General features: G+C 46.8%; 1 protein-coding gene across 12 annotated transcripts in view; it reads right to left on the bottom strand.

Annotated features, from left to right (window-relative positions):
* The window catches only part of DENND1A (DENN domain containing 1A), a 240738-nt gene that overhangs the window by 3658 nt on the left and 218897 nt on the right, over positions 1–18183 (bottom strand). For 3 of the 12 annotated variants that reach the window (XM_077306051.1, XM_077306053.1, XM_077306054.1), the window contains 4 exons: positions 17296–17352; positions 10829–10917; positions 2857–2985; positions 506–761 (listed from right to left, as the gene is read on the bottom strand). In XM_077306051.1, the coding sequence (XP_077162166.1) occupies positions 506–761; positions 2857–2985; positions 10829–10917; positions 17296–17352 (531 nt within the window). The other 9 variants (XM_077306052.1, XM_077306057.1, XM_077306055.1 and 6 more) reach the window with 5 other exon arrangements.

Here is an 18183-nt window from a genome sequence, read left to right as displayed (position 1 = left end):
CATTTAAATTGTAAAGAGACTGTGCTCCCTTTAAAGTTTAAATGCCTTTTTGTCTCCATTGGGAACAATGGAGAATGGGGGCACCTTCTTTGAGGCCCCACAGAGTTGGATCCCTCCGTTTAATCTTTTTCATTTTTTTTAAGTCACTGGCAGCTCGGTTGCAAATTTGGTGCCTCTCCCTCAATAAATCGCACCCCCCCTCCAATTGATTCTCCATTATAGCCTATGGAGACTATTGACCACAATGGTCCTCACAGGCTATAATGAAGCTGAAAATATTTGGCATTCCAAAATATTTACCAAATCTGTATACCATACTGGTATTGGGATTTGGGAATGTTGGGAAATACTAATAGTTTTCAAGTTCTATATACTCAAACTTGAAAAATACCTTCTCCTCCCTCTCTCTCTTTTGGCACATCCCTATTGCTGACTCTTGGGAAGCCTGTTTTAACCGCCCTCCCCCCAGTCTGCTTTACCCTGTATACAGAACCAAGCCCCATACCTGGTAATCAAAGGTGCACTGCTGGTTCTCTTCTTCCTTGGTAATCCTTAAATCTTCTAAACTCTTGGCTTGGGTGAGAAGCTGGGGCTGGGACTCTACCTCAAGGCCAATGAAAATGCCTTCCAGTAGACTGATTTCTGTAGGGCTGTCTGGGGTTGGAGGGTCAGCATGGCCAGGACCTTGGGGCTTCTCAGGGCTGTTGTTTTCATCTCCATCTGCGCTGTCAGACTCCTTCAGGGCACGGTAAGGCTGAGGCCTAACCCAAAGAAGAGCACCATTTACTCAACTGAGACAAACTGCCTTTAAGCACCCATCAATCCCCTTCACATTAAGACAAGTCAGTAGGAATTTAAGGTATTTTTGTGGATGAACAGCCAAAGCACCTTCCAGGCACGGGTTTGCACAAGCCCTTAATTTTTAACTTACAAGGAGACCCAAAAACACATGAGTGGAAGAAGCCTAAGCAATTAAAACTCATGCCAGCCAGGAATAAAACCAATAGTGATGCCACAAATGAACACAACATTGTTACTGGCCCAAACACTTAGAATTTGAACAATGAATTCTGATGTTCTTACTTTCATTGCTCTTTGACATGAAACATGCAGTGCTGTCACAATGAAATACAAAGGGAAACTGCAGGAGCCATTGACATGGGGGTGGGTGGGTGGGAACTAGAAAGCATAGGAGGAAGGGGAAGACAGGTATGTTTGGTGCCCTGAATATAGAGAAAATGTGACTTCTAAATCTTTACTAATATGCAGTTGGGGAGATTAAAGGAATTGGGGGCTTTGAAGAGGCATGTAGCCAGTCAACCTGGCTCAGGTGATGCTACAGGAGTCTCATTGACTGGGGACTGGATTTAAAGGGAAATGGCCAACTTATTGTGCCAGATGCCAAGGCATCATTAAGTAGGAATGTATGGGTAAAGCCTTGAGGTCTGATGGCAGACCCCATGAACCTGTTTGCTTTATGTAGGGAGCTGAGTGCTCAAAGGGCCCAGCAAGGCAGGGACATAGCTATACTGTGCTGGCTGGCTCTGGCTTACTCAGCACAAGCCATTCCTGCTGCTTCTCTGAGGTAAACGTCAATGATTAAGGTAATGTCACTAAAAAAAGAAACAACGTGGTCGATTAGGGATGGAGAATCTATTGTAGGTTTGCCTCTCACAAGGACCAAGCTAATGGGCCTTGAACACACTGTGATTTCCATTTTGGCTCCATCCGTGAAGAAGAGCAATGATGCATCCAATTAAGAGCACAAACTGACACATTTCCACTGTGACTGGCATTTAGAGAGCACAGACTGACTGGCTGCCAGTCAAACAAGGCTTTAGATGGAGGGAAACACTGGAGAAGCACCGGGAGACAGCAGCAACATAAGAAAACCCTTGTTTCTTTTTAGTCCGCTGATAAACTGTATCTGCAAACTCATTAACAAAGGCTGACTTGTTCCATCCCTACTAGAGAAGGAAACGATGTTCTTCCAGACATTGCAGTTGGTTCATAACACTAGGGAAAACAGCTATGCAAGAGGCTCAAAGCTTTGGCCAATGGCAGATTCTGGGATGGGAAGTCACATATGTGTAATTTAGAGGAAACCTGGAGCTTTTAAGGGACATGCAGGAAAAATGACCCAGTGCCCAGAGATTCTCATCTGTCTGGACGATCCACTACACTAGACAGATTCTCTTCTAGACCAAAAACTTCATTACCCCCACCCCAATTATCCTGCCTTATTTCCAATCATTAGCCTCCTAAGACTGGGCTGTTTCCCTGCCCACATTCTCTACCTTCACATCCTGCTGCCTTGCATCATCTCCCTACCAGCCTGCTTGGCCCAGGAATTCAAGCCACAGTTTGTCTCCAAGCGTCATCCTGCTCTCTTAGATGAAAGCTCCAAGCATGCTGCATCACCTGTCAGTTAAATTTTGGCTGTGCCTTTATTTTAGGGTTTTTACAAGAGTGTTCTTTGCGCAGTTCAATGTCAAGTCTGGAAGACATAGAATTGGGACGGGGAAGTCAGATGAGTAGATGAGACCTTGAACACAGTGGCAGATGACCTAGAAGGCCATAAGACGCATCTGCAGTCTTAAGTGAGCATTGGATGAGGAAAAGCAACAAAGAGGCAGAGTGGGAAGACAGCTGGAGAAAACATGCCCACCCCCCGTGTGGGTAGCTCAGTATAGTGCAGATATGGTCTAAGGAACATGCGCACATGTGTGCACACACAACACTCACGACAGAAACACCCAAGCAAGGGGAATTGCCAATATGTCAACGTGGTGCTTCAAGCATGGATGGGGGGGGGGGGCAGCTTTAGCTAGTGCAGCAAAGAGTCAAAGTATAGACCATTCAAAGGGAGCAGAGAAGAGAAAGCTGTCAGAGAAGGCAGAGACTGGGTCGTCTTCCTGCGGAAGCTCATCACCAGAAGAGTCCTCAGAGAGAAAGACTGTATAGTGACGCGTGGGCTTTACCAGGCTGAAGGAGACACGGAGAAAGAAAGGGTGTTACTGAGCAAGCACCTGCAAAGGGAAATGTAAATTTTTAAAAAGCTCTCCATGTTTCCGAACTGCCTAAGCTATCTGGAGGTGGAGGAGGAGGAGGAGGATGTAACTTATGAGGGTAAGAAATACCTTGAGAGATAGTGTGCTAGTTCAAGGACTAAGCACAGGAGCTGTGAAGAAGCTCTGCTGATTTCTAGCTTTTATGCTAGTCATTTGGTTGGCTGTAAATCCAGAAACTACTCTAATGAAAGCAAATTGGACAGAGAATCTCCTGAAGGTACTGGCAGCTCAAAGATGCCATGGCAGAGGTCAACACTCAACACCATGCGGCATGCAGCCCCACAGTTGTAAGTTGGAGATGATTCCTGGGCCTTCCCAAGAAACACAAACCAACTTGCCAAAACTTCCCTGACAAACATTCAGCCAAGAGATAGTCTATTACAGAATGGTTCACTAGAGAGGAGGATAATACATGACGGACAAGAAGAAGAGTTGGTTCTTACATGCCGCTTTTCTCTACCCTAAGGAGTCTCAAAGCAGCTTACAGTCACCTTCCCTTTCCTCTCCCCACAACAGACACCCTGTGAGGTGGGTGAGGCTGAGAGAACCCTAATATCACTGCCTGGTCAGAACAGTTTTATCAGTGCCGTGGCAAACCCAAGGTCACCCAGCTGGCTGTATGTGGGGGAGTGCAGAATCAAACCCGGCATGCCAGATTAGAAGTCCACACTCCTAACCACTGCACCAAACAAGGAACATCACCTGTCAAATACAGTCAATACCCTGGAGCTGCATATACAGATAGAAAAAGGGTGGGTTCTAGTTCAAATATGTGAACCAGATTCCCTTCTCAATTCTTCCTATGCAAGATTGTGAACAAGACTACACAGAGTCTGCCTCATTTACTTCCCTCTCTGTCGTGGCCATTTTGTAACCCACTAATAATGAAAATAACGACAAGACTGTATCCATGGTACAGGACAGTTCCTCCCAAAGCCAAGCAAAAGCAACTGGCCCGCATGTGTGGACAGCCCCCAGGCATCGCATAAACTGTGCCTCTGCCTCTCTGCTGGAGATGGTGGCTTAAGATCTTCTCACAGAAGACGTCGAGTCTTTTCAGCTGTGATGCCTTGCTAAAATATTTATTAGAATAAAAACACAACTGCCTTGTCAGTGGTTGCTCTGAGCTCTGCCTACACACAAGCATTACAGCAACCCTGAAACCTGGATACTGCCAGAGATTCCTGTACAACATAATGGCTGATATTCTCACATGCATATTTGTTGAAAATGCACCATTTTTGTGCAGTCTATGGTAGTATTCTGCAATCTGAGTCATAGGACAGCAGCAGGACAGGAGATGACAGAAGAGGTTCCCACAGGAGTTTTTAAATAGGCTGAGCATGATGCACACCTGTGATAATGTCCTGCTTCCACACATTGGCTGCCTAAGGAGGTGGTGAGCTCCCCTCATTGGCAGTCTTCAAGCAGCAGCTCGACAACCACTTTCCATGGATACTTTAGGCTGATTCTGAATTGAGCAGAGGAATGTATGGCCCCTTCCAACTCTATGATTCTATGAATGAATGGGGCTGGCGTAGGAAAAGTTTAAAGTACACTGAACTCTAAACATTGCAAGATCACTCAAGGGGAAACAAGTGATACTCATGGGGGATCCCTTCCTTTTGTTTCTCCCCCTCCCCCCATTGCTACTGGTGCAGATCCTGGCCATCCACCCACCCACCCTTGCCACTGCTGGGCCTGCTAAAGCTCTTGCCCTCTGCTGCCAGACCTGCTAGGGCTCCCAGTCTCTACTGACGGGCCCACCGTAGCTCCCGGTCCCCCCCCCCACTGTCATTGCTGCTGGCGGGAAGCCCCACATACATGGCTCCTGGCTTCTGCCACCAGGTTCACTGCAGCTTCTTCTAGCCCCAGCATTGCTCCCAACCTGTGCTGCCAGGTCCACCAACAGATGACATTTTTTTTTGCGGGGGGGGGGGGGGGGTTAAACACACAATTTTTTTTCTGTGGACTTGGAGGGGGGTCCCCCAAACTTGCATAACAGTCTGGTTTATCTCACTGTAGCCACAATGTGCAGATTTAAGTATCTGCAGATTAGGCCAAGTTTGACTATTAGACGTATGATGATTAAATTACGCTCCCCCGTGATGCCACTGAGACAATTTCTGCTGAAGACCATAGCATGTTAAGAATATGCAGGAACAACATTCAGCATATTTGGGCAAGATTCAAGCTAAACAGCAGCGGGGGCTGAAGCAGCAAGGCCCACAATGGCACTGGATTTTCAAGCACACAAAACCCCCAGGAGCAAAAGACTTCCACTGGCTTCCTTATCATGTGGAGCTTGGTTGGGGAAGTCATTGTGGACATGGTCAGAGGCAACCTCTTGCTCAGATTTACACCACCCAGAACAGAATTTTCAGTCACACAACCCCTCAACATTGCTATGGCTCTCAGGGTTCCTTGTATTCAAAGAGCATATTTTTGGCATAATCTGGCCCTCGGAACAACTGATGAGTGGAATTGCTCAGGCACTATCAGACTCATGCTTGAAGCCTAGATGTATTCCCAGCACATCTTTTGCAGTCCATGTTTCTCTGTAGCATCAACCAATCCCCTCAAAGCCATGGCCACAAAAGCTGTTTGACTCCCCTTGAACTGAAGTCTACTAGAATGGGGCCAAATGGTCACCTCTCATGGAAATGCGGAATTTTCTCACTAGCCTATTTACATGTTGGTCCCAAATGGGATTTTGGTTAAAAGCTGGAGGGGGCCAAATGCTCAAAAATGTCAACGTGTATCTTTTTTATTATTTGCTTGAGGCAGTCGAATCCAGCATGAGCCAGGCAAGCCCATTCTCTCATTAACCCAATTCGGCAACTTTCCTGCCGCTGCCACCCACTGCTCGGCTCGCATTTCACGCACAAAGAGCTGTCTCTGGAAAGGCGGGTCGCAGCAAGCCAGCTACAAGCAAGCGGTGGTGGAGACTTTGTGGGGGGGAAAGGGACCTGTCCGTCACAGCACCAGTCCTCTGCGTCTCTACATGAGTGCTCCAGCTCCTGCCTCCCTAATCTTTTTGCCGCGTTCCCATGCAGATGGCTTGCTGATCTCCTTCTAATGTTTAGTTTAACATGTCTCTGGTTAGCACCAGCATATGACAGTACTGACAGCCGTGGCTGTTCCTTTTTAAATATCATGTCAGAAACACGGCGCAATAAAGCCGCGGATGCGCTCCATGGCTCTGCCTACCATTAGGAGAGTTGCCACTTCGATTTTAATGAGGACAATCTGCATTTCGGGGGCTTCTCCCCCCCCCTCCCCATGTGTCAGGCTGCTTGGACAAATCAGCAGCACATCACACTGGCCAAAAACCAAGTGCTGACAAATGTAGATATTTCAAATTTAATTGACACCTAAATGTACTTAAGACAGATAAAGGGAAAGAGAAAAAAGGAAGGGAGGGGGAGTGGCTGAGCAGTGGGTCTGGGCATTAATGATGAGAATTCTATCATGAGGGATCATTCTCCAGCGGGAAAGCAGCTCATTTATTCCAAGTGAAGCTTTAAACAGACTGCAGAGACCCCTCTGGCTGCCCTTTGGACAAAGGGCTGGATGAGCTGGCCCTCCTGTTACAACACCGCGGGTCTGTTTCAAACGTCACGGTTCCTGTGAGCACCAGCCGCCTGACACAAGTAGGCCCCTGGCATTCTTCTGAGGAAAAACAGACTCCCATTATTTAGCCCGTGAGCAAAAAGGGCACTTCCCTCTGCCCCAAGATGACATCATCATCCAGAAGACGACATCCTCCTCCTTCTTCCCCACCTGGACACAGACAGAGAACATGTGCATGGCACAGAAGGCACCTTCTGATTAGTGAGTCAAAGAGCCTTAATTCCCCCGTATGTATGGGAGGGAATGCTGATCCCAAAATGCACCAGGGAGACCACCCCAAGAAAATGTTATAAAATACACAGCTTGCTCCTTGCCTCGGCTACTAGCACCCTATGTTTCCCCTGAGCACTTGGCTACAGTGATCCATGTAACAGTCACCTCCATAATTGATTTCTGTAACTCGCTCTACGTGGGCCTGCCCTTGACCCGGAAGTTACAGCTAGTGCAGAATGCGGCTGCTAGAGTCCTCACAGGAACATCTTGGAGGGCCCATATCCAGCCTGTGCTGAGGCAGATGCATTGGTTACCAGTTGTAGCCCGGATTAGGTTCAAGGTCTTGTTGACCTTTAAGGCCCTTCATGGTCTGGGACCCACATATCTGAGGGACTGTCTTCTGCCCTATGCCCCTTGCAGGGCGTTGCACTCTGCAGGTACCAACTTGCTGACTGTTCCTTGCCTTGCCTTTTTGGTCCTGGCCCCTACCTGATAGAATGAACTCCTGGAGGAGCTGAGGGCCCTCGGAGAGCTTACAGCTTTTCACAGGGCCTGCAAAATGGAGCTCTTCCGCCAGGTTTACGGTCAGGGCTAGTGCTAGAGCAGATGGTATGAGTCCCCCTTGGCACGGGTGCCTGAACATTTGGTACTGAACATCTTGCTTCCCCCATGCTGCCCTCGCAAGGGCTTTCCTGTTTTAAGGAGGGCCACGGGACTTTTGCGATCTGTTAAGATTTTTGTGTATTGTGATTGGGTTTTAATGGGGGGGGGGGTTATTGAATTTTATTGTATGGATTTTTTTGTTTGTGACTCACCGCAAGCTGATTTTTGAGAGCGGTGGGCTATAAATCCAATAAACAAACAAACAAATAAATAAATAAATACCCGCCCGCCCCCAAAATGTCCAATTACATGATGAAAAAGTGACCCTAGATCTCCAGAAGGAATATTCGATTTCAGGAAAGCCCTTCCTGACCCAAAAAGGGCAATTAGTGAGTTCTCCCCCTTCAGAAAATTGGGGAGGGGGACAGGGGACAAATTAATAAAGTAATATGGATGGACGTTCTCTTGGGATGCACAGAGAGATGGAGAAAAACTCTGTGACATTGACAGGAAGGGAAACTCAACAGGGACTAAAGGGTTGCAAAACTATCTGCAGAAAGACCAAAGTGGGGGCTTCTGTCCAGCCTGCAAGAACAATGGTACTCAGACTGGCTGGCAGTCTCTGCCTCTACTGCAGCACAGCTAGTTTCCAAGGGAGCTTCCAGCTCCCCAATTCTGTGGACACTTTTGACACAACTGGTGTATTCAAGAAGGCCTGTGAGAACTCAGCTCCAGGGTAAGGTGAATATCATGCCTCTCCCCTTCCCGTAGTTGTGCTCCTGATATCATCATATGCAGAAGATTGTAGCTTGGCACTCTACAAGGTTTTCTTTTTAAGTTCAGGGATGTCTCCTTTATTTCCCTATAACATAAGCCATGGATACATGCCACAAGCCATAGGAGTGGTTTTAGCAGAGATACATTTCATTGTTTGGATAAGCTTCACTTCCTCCTTCCAGAATGCTGATAAAAAAATCTGGAGAGAAAAAAGAACACACATGAAACTGCCTTATACTGAATCAGACCGTCGATCCATCTAGGTCAGTATGGTTTCCTCAATCTGCAGTGGTTCTCCAAGATTTTAGGCTGAGGTCTTTCACATCAACTATTTCCTGGTCCTTTTAACCGGAGATGCCAGGGATAGAACCTGGGATGCTCTGCATGCAAAGCAGAGGCCCTTCCAGAGAGCCACACAATCACCCTCTGCTGTTATTTTTGGTGCTCACATGACCCACATGGGGACCTAGTCTACGTTGGAGGAGATGGGGAAAACATGCTCCAACCAGTAGGGATAGTCTCTAGAAAACATAAACGTGAAGATGAAGAAACACGGCTAGGCATCATGTTGCAAAAGTGACCAATCAACATTGGTTTGAAGCCCATCTTACTACCACCCCTAGGACTCAAGTGAGGAGCCATAGGGGATGCCCATGAAGAGGTCTGCCATTGTCCTTAGGTAGACAGGCAAGGAAAAGAGAGGGGGTGCCCCCCCCCACTGTCACTAGGGGACTATTTCACCTTTCATCCAGAAAAGAAAAGAAAGTGAAGAGGTACCAGTGCTGGAAGCATAAGGAATGGTGTGGGAATAAATAATGGACATTTCTCCCCATCCTAAATATCTTTCTCCAGCTTACTGTACACCTCAAAGGACTGTGCAGGCCAATTGCCCCAACCCCTCCCCCCTTGCCTCTATTTTTAATGTCCTCTAATTGTTCTTGAATTTGGAAATCAATCCTATTCTACAAACCTGTGCAGTCCCCTCCCAGTATACAAAACCCCCTTACAAGGAACTGCCCTAAGGATCATGAAACATAGTCATATACCTGAAAATTCAAGGGAATGCTGAGTTTACCCATAGATCCAAACCTCGGTGTAGTAAACCCAAATTTACTTTGTGGCTGCTAAGCAATCTGGCTAGATTGTAGTTTCTGGACATTTCTATTTGATATTTTACTGCTGTTGATATTTCAGTTGTTTCATTCACTGTCATACGCTGTAAAAATAATACGTATATTTCTCTACAAGCAAAACATGTACAACATCCCCAACTCCCCCTTCAAGACAGCAGAGCTCTTCCCTGTGGATGAGGGGTGCCAGACACTGCCTGCTCTTCTGGGAAGCACAATCTGTGGGGAGGGCTCTTGTTTGGCACCACAATCCCTTGAGCCCACTTTGTTTGTTTGAACACAAACTGGCTGGTGGCAGCTTTCCACTTTTCACAAGACCGGTGTGTGTGTGTGTGTGGGGGGGTGAGCAAAGAAGCGGTAAATGGCAAGACTAGATGCCCCTGCATACTTCACAGTCCTTTGGGACAGGACAGAAAGCCCCTTCATTGCAATTGGAGCTTGGGAGAAGTCGCTGGCTGGCTAGCATCATTCCCACAAGGAATTGCTTGAATTAGATCCTCACCCCTTTCTAATTATCAGGATAAGATTTGGGAAGTCGCTCATAAATGGGGGAAAGCCTGTAGAACACAACTCATTAACGTTTGTACAACATCCTCAGCAAGGAATCGTCCACCAAGGACTGCGGATCCTATCAGGAACCTCTCCATTAATGTACCTGAGTTGCAACAGACAACTGGATGGCATTAAATCTGTGAGTCCATGACAGCACCACCTGGATGCTCAACTGATTCCTTTCTGGAGCTGATTTTCGGTTAAGTAATGGGGGAACAATCTTTGTTGCTTCTCTATTTAATGCCACCTGTGTACATCTTCCAAAGGGGAAGGTAAAATAACCAAGTACAGAAATTGTAAAAGAGATTTTAAAAAATCAAGACAACAAAACAACACACATTTGTCACAGGTGGATATAGCTCCATGTTTTCTAAATAGGCTGCCCTTTCCTTGAGCAGGGGGGGCTCCCTGCAGTTGCTCATATTTACTCTCAGGAATTAGACCTGCCTGCAGGGACGTCTTCCACAAGAGGGCAATCATGTTCCACTAACAGGCGGCTCTGACTAAGTCCAGAGGCTGGTGGCTGTTCAAAAACCTCTCCCTAGGCAATCAGTGAAGTTAAACATTCAAGAAGAATACCTCCTACTTGCCTCATCACAATATATTTCTCAGTGCCCAAGACCTTTGAGAGTTTAATCTGTACATGCTCTATAGCACCAGAATTAGGAACTGGAATCCTCAAACTTTATCCACAAGCTTTATTGCCTCCAAAGGCACAAGGAATCATTTGCTCTTTTTTTATTTTATAGCTATATTCATTTCTTATATTTATATTCTGCCCTCCCTTGCATCCTCCCAGTCTCAACAACATACTTACAATGAGAGGAATCCAGAGGTATGGATACTTACTGCTCTGGGCTGGAGACAGAGGTCCTTTGGCCATCAAGGGCGATGTTGCTCTTTGGCCTCCTGACAACGTGGGGTCTGGGTGGCCGAACCTATTGGATGAGAAGTGGAAGCGTTTTAGCAAATCTGCTGAAGCAGCCATCGTGCCCTGCCAAAATGAGCCTCTCACCTGCTTTGATCCGGCTCCTGTTTTGAACACAGGCCTTTGTAAAACCCAGCCTAGCAGCAAAAAGCCCAGTCCAAGAGGCTCAATGGAGAAGCACTTTGCTTTGCTCTGAAAACAAATAACTCATAGGCCAGGTACATTTTTCCCCTCGATATGATTCTGACGTGGACTGAGGCAGAGTCGACTGGTTTGCACAGAAAGGACAGATAGTTTTCAAAGGTTGTGAAATTTCAGGCATAGTGAAGTTCCCTTGGTGAAGTTGCAGCAAAGTCACAACATGTGAGGAAAGACAAGGATGGGGGAAAAATAGTTCAAATTTCTAAGAGCCACCATGGAAATGTTTAGGAGTCCGGTTGTGCAGAGATAGGGAAGGGCTGCTCTGCCCTGCCGCTGTAATCTCTAGCCTGGCAGGAAGATATTATCCATGAAAAGGCAAATGAAGAATGGTCCAATACCAAAGAGACTCATTGCCACTCAGCTACTAAGCCTAAACCCCGTTCTAAGCAAATCTATGCTGCTGATTTTGAGGATAACTTACTTCTAAGTAAACTAGTAGCCTCGTTTTCAGTTTTTTACAGGGCCCAGGGGTAGTCAAACTGCGGCCCTCCAGATGTCCATGGACTACAATTCCCAGGAGCCCCCTGCCAGCGAATGCTGGCAGGGGGCTCCTGGGAATTGTAGTCCATGGAAATCTGGAGGGCCGCAGTTTGACTACCCCTGGCTTATACAATCATGGCTTTTTAACAGAGGAATCCTGTAGAACGTCAGAGAAACTAACAGGGTGCAGAGAATGCTTTATTAATGGGCTGGAGGCCATTGAAGAATAGGTGTCTTTCATCCACTTAATGGGATGGATTGTCAGGGAAGTGTTCCCATTAATGTTCCAGAGCTAGGCTCGAGTGTTTTATTCAAGTCCCTTCAATAAAATATAAACTTTTCAGCAGTACAGTGGCATTCTGGAAAGCAATTTCCAGCCAAACATGTCGGAAGTGACATCCCACAACCTAGAGATGCTGCATGTCATTTAATGCCGCAGACAGAGAGAAGCAAAAATGGAACAGGCTCGGTATACATCATTTGGTTAGAAGGTGGCATTTTTATTTACCAATTAAAATGTTTATAACCCTCCTTTCCTCGTGGCTCAGGGAGATTACCATTAAAACCAGTAGAATAAAACCCAGAAGCCCCCTTCGCTCTGGGACAGGTGGCGGGGTCAAAACCACATTTGCACGCTGGCTTTTGGCCATCTCCAGGAGAAGCCCCCTGGCAGCATGTCTGCGGCTTAAGCAGCCAGCCCTAAAGCTAAGCAATATGAGTCTGACAAAGGAAGTCTCCACGCTGACAGCAGACTCCTGTGGGGAGCCCCTTGCCTGGTCTGAACGCCCTGCTTCCGTGAGGACTGCAGGTCTTCATATCACCACCCAAACCCAGATGGCCCATCAAAGGGTGTGTGTGTGAATGCGCGTTCCTGTGCAGGGAGGCGGCATGGTTATCCTTCTCCCTCTGAGATGTCGTCGCCTTTAGAAACAAATGTACTTTTCACTAGCTTTGATTTAAATGTTGTTAAGATATGGTTCTACAGTTTCATTGATTTAACTGTATGATCTCAACTGCTTTAAAAATAAGTGGGATATAAATATGTAAATAGAACAGGCAGCATACATGGGTGGGTATAATCATGCCACTGGCTCATGGGCTACAGCCTCCCCCAAGTAGCTAATTGTGACAAGAGCAGAGTTGGATGCATTATATGAAAAGTTACAGGAAGCCTCCCGCCTTGTGTCCCTAGCGTGCTGTATAAAAACAACCCTGGACACTCCACTGAAGACAAGCGTTCCAACAAGAAGACTTGCGCAAAGGAAAGCATCCTTGTCCTCTGAACGTACAAAATTGCAATTGTGTCTCCAAGTTCCCCTCCCCAACAACGGACTGCAGATTTTCCAGAGGCAAAAAGGTTGTTCACAACACGAGGTGTCCCTCTAAACTGGGGGAGGGGCAGCCTCTTGAGTATGAAGCTGGTTGCACCAAAGTTTTCAGCTGAAGGCAGGGTGGATCTGCTCGCTCCCCCTGAAGGGCTCGGTTCATGCAGCAGGAAAACCACCACTGACAAGCAGGTTATACGGAATAATCATCCATGAATGGAGCAGAAATGGAGGGTGGTGGTGGTGGTGGCCTGGGGTCCCCAGTGAGACTGAATGCCCCCGGCCCCCTAGGTAGAAAGGAGGTCAGATGCTAGAGGCCCATGAGCCTCTCCCTTGCACACAAGGCTGATTCTCCTTTTGCAATCAAGACGGCTTAAGGGCGGCGAATTTATGGCAGGAATAGAAGGATTAAGTTTGCGGCAACTTCGAGTGAACTTGCAAGGCGGTGAAACATGGGGAAAAAGAACAACAGAGCTAATTAGAGGAGCTGAGCTGTCAGAGAGCGGCTGCATGGCTCAGCGCCAGCAAACAAAAGGAATGGCTTGGCAAATCAGCAGGATCGATGGAGGAGACTGCTTCATTAGGGATGATAAAACACAGAGAGAGGGAAAGGCAAGAGGGAGAAAGAGAAAAGGGGGGAAGAGAGAGAGAGAGAGAGAGAGAGAAAGAGAGAGAAGGAAAACTGTTTAATTAAGCCTAAAGCTGGCTTGTCACTGTGCCGCGAACACTTTCACCTTTGGGGCAGCCCTCTCGGGGCAGGGAATGCAGCCTGGCCCCGCCGGAGACAGCAACTGCGCAGCACCACCGGGGGCTGGGGGGGGGGTGCTAAAGAGGATTTTGTGCCTGACCCTGACAGGACAGTTGGGGAACGGGGGAGGGGTTGGGAAAGAGGCCAAATCCCAGCTGGATTTCAAAGGCTGCCACAGAAGGAGGGTTAAACGCACCATGAATGCAAAGGCGTTGTGTGTGCTGCTCAGCTAAGAGGGCAAATGCCAGACTAACAAGGACCAAATGGGCAGTTAGCAGGAATACCTGCCGATCTGGGGAGGCTCCTTGGACTCATGGCAGAGGGGGGATCTGCTTTCCCTGAAAAATAGGCAGAAGTCCTTTTACTGGGCTTTCATTCTCCCATGGAAAAGGAAATGGTTTCCAAAGCATAAAACAGTTTTTTAAAAATCATAAGGATTGCCAGCACAGTATCGGAGCCGACAATGCCACAGGCCTGGCTTGAAGCAACGGAGAGAAGGTCCATTGGTCCATCTTCAGCATCTCAGAAATTAAGTAGCCTTGGCTGCAGAAACTTCCTGAGTTCTCCTTCTGTAAGATGCTACAAAGCACAAGCAGGCTGGATTTTGAGGAAAAAGGAGGAGTGTATTACACCTGCCCCTGTCCCAGCCTCTACTACTGCAAATTAATGGATTGGGCAAACAGCCAGTACAGGTCCAAAGTCAAGTTGAAGAGTTTTGTCCTTTAAACTTCCACGGGAATTAAAAAGAAAGAGTAGAATAAAAAATACTTAATTTATTAAGAGAGTCAGAACTCCCTCACTAGGGGCAGGAGAGTATAAATGGGTTAAGAAAAAAATCTTCCATAACTGCAAAGAGTTTTTGCAAATTATGCATAGCTGTATGTTTGGTGCATAGGCTCAGAATGCACTCCAGCCTGGAATGAGAGGTCTGGGTTCCAAAGTAAACTTTTGTTCCCATCTCATCACTCCCAGATGATTTCAGAGGATATGACCAAATTTACACAGCCTACCCAAAATGCTTTTCAGCCCTTTCTAACAAATTGAGTTCTACGTTAAATCAAGTCTGAAATCTCCCTACAACCTAAAATTCCTATACTGAATTTACTGTACTATTTGTTCACATTATGAAAGAAGATAAGAGTCACTGGATAAAACAGTAATGCTAGGAAAAGTTGAAAGCAGTAGGAAAAGAGGAAGACCCAGCATGAGATGGACTGACTCAGTCAAGGAAGCCACAACCCTCAGCTTGCAAGGCTGTTAGTTCTGAGATGTTTTGAAGGGCATTAATGTGTAGGGTTGCCATAAGTTGGAAACAATTTGCTACCACTTAGCATGTACACACATACTCACTGTTTGGGGGGGGGGGTTGGGGGGGATGCTCAAAAATAGTACAGTTTGCAGTGTTCTTGTGCTGGGTTTCCGGATTGACAAATAGGCATGTGTGGTTTTGGCCTTGAGTTATAGAAAACCACCTACAAGATTCCCAAGAGGAGTGGAGCAAGATCCATGCATCTCCTCTGAATCCAGCCTCCGTCAATAAAAGGAGCCCTTCCAAGAGACGAATCATACTATGACAGCAGCTTTTCTTGTTAATATTTTCTCCCCACCTTTTTGGGCACAAAGAGAATTGATGTGCACACACTTTACTGAGGACTACTCAAGCATGGTGGTAGTGGTGGCAATCTAAAGAAACGGGTCTTTGATGCCAAGAACAAGTATGACTTGAAAACAAGATTGCCCAGTAACATTTTGTCTGAGGAGCCCCCTCCCTTCACTGGAAGAAGCAAGTGACCAAAGCTTTCGGCTTCTGAAGGGGAAAAAACAACAGAGAAAAAGATTGTTTCTTGGATAATGAATCTCAGACAGTCCTCTAGAGTCTCCAACGTCAAGAGCTCTGAACAACAGATCCAGAAGCAATCAGCACCACCTTTGACACATGTGGGAAGGAAAATTATCAACGCATAAATCCATAACAATTACTTGCCCAGCTTAATCCCCCCCTCCCGTTAAGGCATGCTCTCTCACTCAAACTCATGCGCTGGAAGCTAGGACCAAATAGCACACCCGGACCAGCCATCAACAAACAAGAGAAGTCTAAAGCAGAAGGAGGAACTCCCTTCGTTAGTTTCAGCAAGATGCTTTGAAAACTTGCCACTGCTTCTTTGATCACACTTTCAAGTATCAGAAATTGGATTAAAGAAAGCAGCGTCCTCCGGTGAAATCAGGGCAGCCACTGCAAAAATCCCCAAGCCCACAGAAAGACCTGTCAAGCATGAGTTGATGCCAACCAGCTTGTCTGGACCAAGAGCCATTAGTATTGCACAAGTAATCCCATCCACACCCTTACAGGCACCTGGCAAAGGCAGCAAGTAAAGTAGAACAAAAAATTAATTGTGGACTTAGTTTTGGTCAGTGCTGATTCTCAGCACTGACTGGGATTATGTGGCAACTATTTTCCAGCTGCCACAGAGAAGCAATCCAGTTTTCGTTTAGTGGTTTCAATGACACCATCATCTAGTGTGTTCAAATTTTCACCTGCAAGAGATCCTGCTGTACAGAAGGTAAGCAGATGCCATGCTCACACAGTGTCACCAAGGCCTACAGGGGCCCTTGTTTACAATTCTGTGGCCCACAATTGTGGACTAAGGAAAGAAAAGTCAAAAGGCATATTCCTGCGGAGGGCTTTGGCCCTAACAGACGGCAAGGAAAAGCAGCAAATCTGGCTCATGGAGCACAATCCAGAAGAACCTCTCCTGTGCAAGGCTTACTGAAATGACCAAAAGTTGCATAAGGTCGGTATTCAGCTCTTACCCAGCTCTTGGTCACTACCAGTGGGAGAACCTATGTGTGGACAGATGGGGGAAGGGTGCCAGCTGGATCCCTACCTCAGCATTTGGTGATTTATGCCACCTTGGCATTCTCCTGGTTCCCCACAGCACCCTGCCTCTGCCCTTGTCTAGTATCTCTGCTACTCTAGAAGAGGAAGTACTCCAGAGAAAGAAAAGGGAAGCTGAATAGCTTGCTCCGCTGTTTGCTTTATAACCTCTTACGCTAACCGTATGTAAGATACAGTTTAAATCAAAAGTTCTGGAGTAAAAATTCTGCACCTTAAGCCAGCGTGTTTGGATCACTCAGCCTATTTCATTCGCGGTGTCAATGGTTGATCCTTTTATTAAAAAAACATCCAGGTTTTAGGATGTGCTCCAGACTTGTCTACAAGCTTGGCAAATGCCAGCCACATTTTGATCAAGGCACAATTCTGTTTTGGGGAGCGGTTATAAGCACAGTTTGCTTCAAGAAGTGGCTCCTGATTCTAGAAGTCAGCCCCAGCCTTCACAACCTGCCCAGCTAAAACTGCATGTTTGAGCCCGAAGGAGATGGGAATAAAGGAATCACCCCGAGAAGGAGAGGAAGGCCTGAGAAAGAGCAGCGGTGGTGGTGGAAGACCCTGGTGAAGGCAAACAGAATCAAGGACGGGTCTTGGGACGCAGCACCGCCAAGGAAAGGCACCAAGAAGAGGAGCTCCTGTCGAACCGGATGCAAAATCGGCAAGTCCCACCTAGCAGGATTTAGTAAGACTATGGATTGCATGGGGTTAAAAAACGCAGCAGAGGCAGAATATCCAGCTACTCACGGGCCTGGATGAGCGATGGATCTTGGGAGGAGGCGGTCTTGCAGGACGAATGCTTGGCTGTGGCATCAAATTGGAAACTTTAGTCACTAGAATGTCAGTCCACATACATTTACTTCACCAGAATGTCATCCAATTGTTGCCTTAAACCCTCCTGCCACTTTTGTGACAGGAACCTCTTGCAATGTGGTGAACTCAACAGTGCTGGGGGACAATGGGGGGGGGGAGGGTAGAGACTTGCCTCTGTTCTGCTGTAAACTGCATCTCAAGAACTCATTGGCCAGATCACACCCTTTAAGTATAGTGTGTCTCCTCCCCCCACTTCAAGGTGCAGACTACTGGAACTGAAGAGTCATTTGAGAATGGTGAGAAGAACTTGTCTCCTCAGGACAGCAGAAAGACCACTGGTCTCCTCTGTGCTTCACAGCAATGCAAGCACCCTTTTTCGGGGGTGGGTGGGGATGACATTAAATTAAAACACTATACTGAAATATTCAAAACACTGTACCCAAAAACAGCAGAAGCAACAACTTGCTTCACAAAGATGGGTAACAGGAAAATCCTGCCCAGTCCTCAAGCCTCTTTCTGTGAGGGCCAGACATTTCGTAGTTCTATGGAAAGAAGTCTTCAGATTCCCTCAATGAATCCTGCTACAAGCAAAGATCAGGACTCAGGACACATCTAGCCACACCCATGCTTACACTTCCACTAAAGATGACATTTGGCTCATTTTGGTTGTTCTATCAATTTTTGCAAGCTATCTCATGAACCTTTTAGCAAAGTGTACAGAGTAAAATTCTCTTTTTCAATTGTTAAAAAAAAAACCCTATCTGCAACCAAATCCCAAGTTTAACTGACAAGGCAAGGGGACAAGTGAGTGGGGAAGGAGGG

This window comes from Paroedura picta, chromosome 12, assembly GCF_049243985.1.
Source record: "Paroedura picta isolate Pp20150507F chromosome 12, Ppicta_v3.0, whole genome shotgun sequence".
In the NCBI taxonomy this organism is placed as follows: domain Eukaryota; kingdom Metazoa; phylum Chordata; class Lepidosauria; order Squamata; family Gekkonidae; genus Paroedura; species Paroedura picta.
The sequence above is the reverse complement of the archived record's forward strand: the minus strand, read 5'-3'. Positions and strand labels throughout refer to the sequence as shown.